This window comes from Arachis ipaensis, chromosome B08, assembly GCF_000816755.2.
Source record: "Arachis ipaensis cultivar K30076 chromosome B08, Araip1.1, whole genome shotgun sequence".
NCBI lineage: Eukaryota > Viridiplantae > Streptophyta > Magnoliopsida > Fabales > Fabaceae > Arachis > Arachis ipaensis.
Window position 1 is genome coordinate 243,273 of NC_029792.2, and position 8,150 is coordinate 251,422.

At 34.7% G+C, this 8,150-nt stretch overlaps 1 protein-coding gene across 1 annotated transcript in view; it reads right to left on the reverse strand.

The window, feature by feature from the left end:
* The window catches only part of LOC107613262, a 7,729-nt gene extending 3,677 nt beyond the window's left edge, over positions 1 to 4,052 (reverse strand). The window contains exons 1-2 of the mRNA XM_016315187.2: positions 3,960 to 4,052; positions 3,150 to 3,699 (exon numbers count right to left, since the gene is read on the reverse strand). Coding sequence (XP_016170673.1) covers positions 3,150 to 3,603 — 454 coding nt within the window. The 5' untranslated portion in view covers positions 3,604 to 3,699; positions 3,960 to 4,052. The remainder of the gene's footprint in view (positions 1 to 3,149; positions 3,700 to 3,959) is intronic.

The window sequence follows — 8,150 nt, forward strand, 5'->3', positions numbered from 1 at the left end:
ATTTTTATTATCAGAATGTCACACTTTCGGCTGCACTAAAAATTTAGTGTGCGAAATTTAACTCACACAATTTCTTCGACAAATGCACTAAGTCGTCTAAGTAATACTTCAAGTGAGTGAGGGTCGATCCCACAAAAATTATTGGATTGAGCAAATAATAACTATTTTGCTGGACTTAGTCAGGCAAATAGAAAAAGAGTGGTTGTTTGTTGAATTTGCATGAAACACAATAATAAAGAAAGTAATAAAGAATTGGTGTAGAAACAGTAATGAGAGAATAGATAAGGTCTCGGAGATATTTACCCATCCGGATTAATATTTCTTACCAATTATTTTAATAATGAATGATTCATTCTATGGCAAACTGTAAGTGATTAAAATCTGTCCGTTCAGTGAATTAATCTCCTCCAATCCTACTCAAAACGCCACAGATAAGGTCAGATCTTTCGGATCAGAAGGTGAAGTTCAAAAAACTAGTTTAGCGCCACAAAAATCTCAATTACCAATAACTAACCCGATTATATGTCACGTATCCCAATTAGCCAGATAACTTGTTGATTTAGGAGGAATGTTTTCAAGCTGTAGCTCAAGTGACCTTTTCCCAGTATCACAGGAACTTATGTAGAGAAAGGGACATACCCAGTCTCATTTGGATGAAGAACGAAAACAAACCTTAGAACTGAATTAAACGTATATTAAAATAGAATAGTAATGATATTAATCCATAAAGATAAGCAGAGCTCCTAACCTTAACCAAAAGGTTTAGTTACTCATAATTTACAGAGAAAACTAATATCTGAAAATAATGTTCTGTGTGTGCCCGTAACCTTAGTGATTTCCTGTTTAAATAGGAGATGCTAACCATAAAAGATGTTAATTTTAATTTAAAAAGTACAAAGATAAAATTAGGTAAGCTAAAGAGTGCTAAAATCCTTTGGTCATGTGCTTCATTCGAGGCTTGGCGTCCAACTTGGAAAATGGCCGTTGAACGCTCATTAGGGGATGAACTCGCTGCCCTCTGCTCCCTAGCTGGTGTTGAACACCAGTTTTGGGCGTCCAACGCTGGAGGCTGGTTCTTCTTGGGCGTTGAACTCTAGAGGTAGACGTTCAACGCTCATTTTGGGCATGAGTCTGGAAGATAAGTATAGACTATCATATATTGCTAGAAAGTTCTGAAAGTTAGCTTTTCAACGCCGTTGAGACCGCGCCAATTGAACCTCTGTAGCTCAAGATATGCTCTTTAGAATGCACTGAGGTCATGATTGATAGCATCTGCTATCCTTTCTTCGTCTCTGAACAAGATTCTACCAAATCTACCCGAAAATCACCTAAAATCATAGATATCATGTATATAAAATATAAATATTATACGTATAAAAATATGGATATTAAATTAGAGAATTTAACAACTTCTATTATACAACTCATATTTTACATATTATAAAATATAAAATAAAAAATAAAAAATAAAATATAAAAAAATTAAGAAATAAAATTTTAAAAATAATTATTAACTCGTCATATTAAAATTAATAAATAAGAATACGTATAAATAGTAAATAAAAAATATTTAAATTATGACTCTTTGGTATACATATAAGATAATTTGAAATATATAAAGCATATGTATAAATAATAAATAAAAAATATTAAAATTATGACTCTTTGGTGTACATGTAAGATAATTTGAAATATATAACAAGACACATAGTTTAAAATTTAGTAATATTAATTATAAAAATGTATTAATTATGGATATTATGAGTATGAAATTATGAATGTTATGAGTATGAAATTATGGATGTTATTAATATGAAATTTTGGTTGTTATGTGTACCTTACCTAACTATGAATGTTATGCGTATGAACTTATGCTTAAGTACTGAGGTGGTGAGATACTACGACCTCTAAAAGTAAAAATATATATATAGTAATAGTAAAAAAAGATATTTAACTAGGAACTTTTGAAGAAAAGGGTAAAATAAAATCGTTAAATTGAAAAGCGCAACACTCCCAAAGCGATAAGATAAACGAAGCAGGATAGAGCAAGCTAACAAGATTATATACCAAGAGTTCCAAAATACATATAACAAAACTCAAGACTCGGCTCGTGAAGATAAACCGGCCCGAGCACATATAGATACATACATAATTACAGAACCTATTTCTTCAAAGTAGCCACTAAAAGGAAGTTAATACATCACATATATAATAAGCGAAGATAATAAGTATCTATATAAATACATATAACCAAAATAAAGCCCCAAAGGATAAGGATCTTCGCTAATCAGAAGCTTTCAGCATGCCTCAGCGATGAGCCTCACGTCCTGCATCTGAAAACCACAAATATCGTATGGGGTGAGAATCGGAGGTTCTCAGCATGGTAACAGTGCCCACATATCTAACATATAATGTCTTGGGAAAGTCAAAGGCAATCCTAGAACTTCCGACATATAATTAAAGCTTATAAACATAACTAAACCATAAAATAAAATAGGCAACTAGGTACGGGTCTTCACTCTATCTAAAACTTCCCAATCCAACTTTTCCGAACCTCCTAACCGCCACCGAAAAATAGTTATTACAAACACAATTATTACATACAAGAAAATCACAGGTAGAAAGCATATACAGCAGATAAACAAGTAGCAAATAGTGATGCAATCAATTAAGCATTCTAAACAATACACACCAAACAAACATATAGATGCATATGATGCATGTCTGTCCTAGTGGCTGACGAGTCTAATCTGTCGGTTATCAACCCAACCCGACGTGTTCGGTAGCTAACACAGGCATAGTCTCTCTGTTGCGCCTTAATATCATTAGAGAAAATCCGTGTCCTATCACCATTAGAGGGTGTCTGTACCCTGTCACCGTTAGAAGATATCTGTGCTCTGTCACCATTAAAAGGTATATATGCCCTGTCACCCTTACAACCAGAGAAAAAATACAGACATACTCACATCCAACATTTTCCATTTTCATCAAGTTCCAACCCAATATTTCCAATTATTCTCAACTTCTGATTTTGTTTTTCTCCTACCTCGAGCTTTACCTCTTGAAGATCGTTTTTCTCCTACCTCGAGCTTTACCTCTTGAAGATCATGCTGGTCGTTTGCTCTTCTTCTTCGAGTTTGTCTTACGACCCTCTTCTTTCTTGGCCAAAGCTACATTTACTGATTTATCATTCCATTCTTCATATCTAAATGTCTCATTCATGGCAGATATGGAATTATCGGTAGCAATCAAATCTCTACGCTGACTCTGCTCAGCATCTGAATCAATATCATGTGACCTGCCTCCAAAGCCTGAAAATTCCTCCTTCTTATTGCTGTGAGCCCATCTGGACTGAACAAAAAATCCAAGGTAAGCCCAGAGGGTAATGAGAAGCAACCACAAGAGGACGCGATTGCTCCGCAACCACAATGCAGCACCTACACTAGTCCTCCCATCCCTTCTTGGTGTCCGGCTGGAATTTAGCCGCCGAAAGATTGGGGAATTTCGCGGGGATGATCTTCCAGATAATGTTGATTTAAGACTCGCAGCTGACCTTAATGAAGACTTTGCTACAAATTCCCCTCTATTGTTCATTTCCTCCATTTACTACCCTCAACTATAATCCTGTTCCTATCACTACACAACCCTCACCGAATTCAGCTAAAATCCTCTTTGGATTCTTCAAGCCCGAGAGGTTCTCTGAATTCAACACATGAGACGCACAACAAATAATATAGTTGAGAGCAGTTTAATGCGCATTTCAAGATTCCTAAATCCAAATAGAAGAGATTACTAAATAAATGAAGGAGAAAGAGAAAGAACCGAAAATAGTGTTAGCTGTTCCTAACTGAAAAAGGAAGTGATTACCGTTTGAAGAAATGTAGAAAGCTGAAAAAAAAAGCAACTTAAGCAAGAAAAGGAACACAAAGCACTATGGCAGAGAAGAGAAGAGATATTACATGGATTGCTTTCAAGATCTGTGGTTCAGCTTGAACAGTGATTCTTGAAGAACAAGAAGAAGACGAAGGTTATGGCTAGCACGAGCAATGCAGTTGGGAGCTCGAACAACCCACAATCGTTTGGAAGCATCATGAGGAGAATGAACAGAAATAGAGAAGCTCGTTTGCCAGAATGGTGTGCTTGCGGGTCGAGACCGGTGCTGCGGTGGTCAGGGATGGATTCTAATCCAGGGAGACCGTTCCTGGGTTGCCCGAACTACAATGTAAGTATTATTGTTGTTGATTGCTGTATTTATGGATATAAATTTTGCTGATTGAATTTTCTTTGATATGCAGACTGTGGGTAAGAAATGGTGTGGATTGTTTATGTGGGTTGATAAAATTTTGGAAGATGCCATGCCATGTGATGATAGAACAAGACATTCAGTTGATGATGAAGAATGGAAGATGAAGATGGCTTAGAAATTTGGTAAATTAGAAGCTGAAATTAGGGTTCTAAAAATAGGGAAAATTTTGATGTTTGTGTTCATGCTGCTGATTGTAATTGGTGTTCTTGTATTAAAGCTGGATAGACAGCAGGGTCAACTGTATCTAGCAAAAAACAAATGACATGCATGTTATATGCATTCCTTGTTCATGTACTTATTCCTATCCTTTTGTTTGAAAGAAATGGAAATTAAAGTATTTGATTATATGCATACTTTTATTTCTGGACTTCTTTTCAATGAAATAGAAATGGACAGGATTTGAACTACTTTTAAGTCTGTAACAGAGGATAAGATATAAACAAAAAGTTGAGAAAACTCAATTCAATAAAGTCATAATTCATAATTCATATTGGTAATGTTTGATTCAAAAAAGACATTATAGAGCCAAACCACCAAGTATATCAAAGTTGTTGACATATTGACTTGATAAAATTCAAATACTAAAATCCCGAACACTGGGACAATGTTTTAGGCATTGTAAACAACATCAACAAAATAGATACAAAAAAATAGCCTGCTTTTCCTAAACATAATCATCCTAATCTTCATTTTTGTGTCTGGGTGCCTTGAATCCAGGGTTGGGTACAAACTTCATGAAATTTGCAAGCCTTGTAGCAGTTTCCTGTGTTGCACCTTGCATAGGGCCACTTGTTCAAATACTCCCAGGCTTCCTTATTAACCCTTTCAATCTTTTTGATGATATCAAGGAAGCCATCTTGGCTAGTACATCTTGCACAATCCCAAAGTAGCCCTCTAAGCTGGAGATCCTTCCATTGCTTATTGAAGTTCTTCCACAGATGCCAAACACAGAATCTGTGATGGACATCTGGAAAAACCTCCTTAACTGTATTTATAAGGCCCTGTTTTAGATACCAAGGAAGGGGTCAGATAGTTATTTTCGGGCAGCAAAACTGTCCCTACAGTTATATAAGTGACATCAAAATAGTCCCTAGACTTGTTCAAGTGACATCAAACTAGTCCCTAGACTTATGTAAGTGACATCAAACTAGTCTCTACACAGCACTGTTACAGAATATTATGTAGAACAGGATAAATGAGTAATAATAGATTGACAGAATATTATGCAGCATATAATCAGTTCAAGATTAATTCTGCATATATAGACAGCAGCCCAGTGTATTAACATCATATAATCAGTCTAGGATTAATTCACCATATATAATAAGCAATATGTGCCTTAAATCAAACTGGCAAATAAATCACAAGGACAGGCACCAAACTTCACTCTCCGTGTAGTTTCCCACAAAACCCAAGACCAATACCCTTTTTTTTTCTTTTGCAACTGAGAAAAATATATATATACAACTACAACTTACTACCAACAAAAAAAGGCACACAGAAATAAAGAAAATCTGCCAAATTTGGAGCTAAAGTAATCACTAACTAGAGAGGTTAAAAAACAATAAAATAATATACAACACTGAAGGTGGAGATGAAACAAGAAAAACTATCTAGAAATAGTAATGGTAAATAGTAGTTAATGAAAGCTCATTAAATGGCATCTGTTATCTTCTTCATATTATAGCATTGATTCAGTCCTAATCTTCTTCTACCATTTTCATCATCACTCTCACTCTCTCCTTTTCATTACTTGACAGTTGGCAACAAAAGAACCACTTCCTTGCTTTTCTACTTCTCCTTCTCCCTCTAATATTTCACTGTGCTATATTGTCACTATATTCAAATTAACAATATAAGTTAAGTCTTCTATTATTTTTGATTTTCTTTTTCAAAATTTTTATTAAAAAAGGTTATTGTGGACCGGGGTATTGAATAGAGTGCCTAACTTTGTTAGTTGTTAACTGTTAAATTATATGATATTTCACCTTTATTTTGATCATGTTGCTAATGATTTGTGTCATGTGAACATAAGAAAGTGTGAAATCAAGAACATTATTTTGGTGTAACTAAGGATAGCAGTTCTCTAGACACTAACTTCAATCTTGGTGGATCAAACCATTCAAATTTACATACCTTTTTCCACAACTAATCCACTAGTCCAGACCAAATTTATCAAACAATTTGACTATTCCAATAGCTAAGTTATCTTCATTAGCAATTGCAAAACTTACTTTATATTACTCTAACTTATGTATGCAAGAATCCTTTATGATCACACACTGAGTTTAACTAAACAGCATTACATATTACATTCAGTTTAACTAAACCAACCCAATACAAAGAAAAGCAATTAGGTAAATCAGTCAAATTCAGAATCCATTATCAGAGTTACAAAAAATTTTAACTCCCAAAAGATCTTTACTTCTACTGTGATCATGCAAACTTTGTTTAACAAATTCATTGATCAGAGTCATTGTTCTGAAACACATTAACAGTTTGGAAACTCCTCCACTAAGAGCAGTAAACCCTAACACATAAAGAACATATTTTCATATCATCAAAACATAAGAAACACTCCTACTCTACAATTTTCTTGGCCAAACCACTACGAAAGCCAGTAGTGATCAAACCCTAGCACAGAGAACAGAACAGAGGCGTTCATACCCACTAATTACAATCGAAAAAAACGGCCTGAACTTTTGTGAATATTAGATTAACAACAATATAAAAAAAAAATAGAGAAACCACATTTTTTTTCATTTTTGGCTTACCTCTTTTAGAGAAACCAGGCTTCCCATGATTTTTTTTTTATTTTTGGCAAATGAGCTTCTCTGTTTCTGTTCATTCTCCTCATGATGCTTCTAACGATCGTGGGTTGTTCGAGCTCCCAGCTGCATTGCTCGTGCTAGCCATAACCTTCGGGCTTCAGAGAGGGAGAACAGAAGAACACAGCACCGACGAGGAGACAGCAGAGTGAACAATGTGGCCTTCAAAAGAGGGGATTAGGGTTTTAACTTCACATGAGGGACCAAATTGAGTCGGAAGAGTTTACTCTGCCACATCAGCTAGCCGTTGTGAGTCCCACGTGTCACCAACGCTGCCAGCTAAGCTTTCTGGTTGCGCCACGTGTGCTGAAATTGCCGGAAGGACCACTTTGAGTCCCGAAGTGCAAGTTTGGGGATGACTCTGAGGAACTTTTAAGTTCAGGGACTACTATGAGGCTCGAGTGCAACTTCAGGGACTACATTGAGACTTATCTCGGAGAGAGAGAGAAGAGCATCACTTTCAGCTGGACGAAAGCATGATGATTGATGGGAGAAGACACTCATAATTGCAAGAGAAACAAGAGTCTCAGTCTCAGTGCAAGTGACATGCACGTGCGTCATACACGTGTGATTTTCTAAGCCGTTCGATCAATCGGAAGCCTTCACTTTGTCTTCTGACTTTTTCCCGCGTTCTTTTTATTATTAAAACTAGTGTATGAACCGGTTAAAATTAAAAAGATAAAAACATTTAAAAAAGCACGTTTTATACCCAAGTATACTCTAAAATAGAAACATATAATCTAATATTCATCATTTTAAAAATTTCTACTAAATTTGATATATAATATACAACGATACTTATAAATGTTTTACAATTACTATAAAATAAAAATATATTAATTTTATTATAAAAAAAATATTTTGCAGTCACTGCAAAACAAAAAATGACTAATTTTTTATAAAAAAAATTTTTTGTAGTGACTGTAAAATTATAAAATATGATAGTAACATTGTTATATTTTATAATTTTATTAGTTTATAATAATATAAAGTAAGATTTTAATAAATGTAGATTT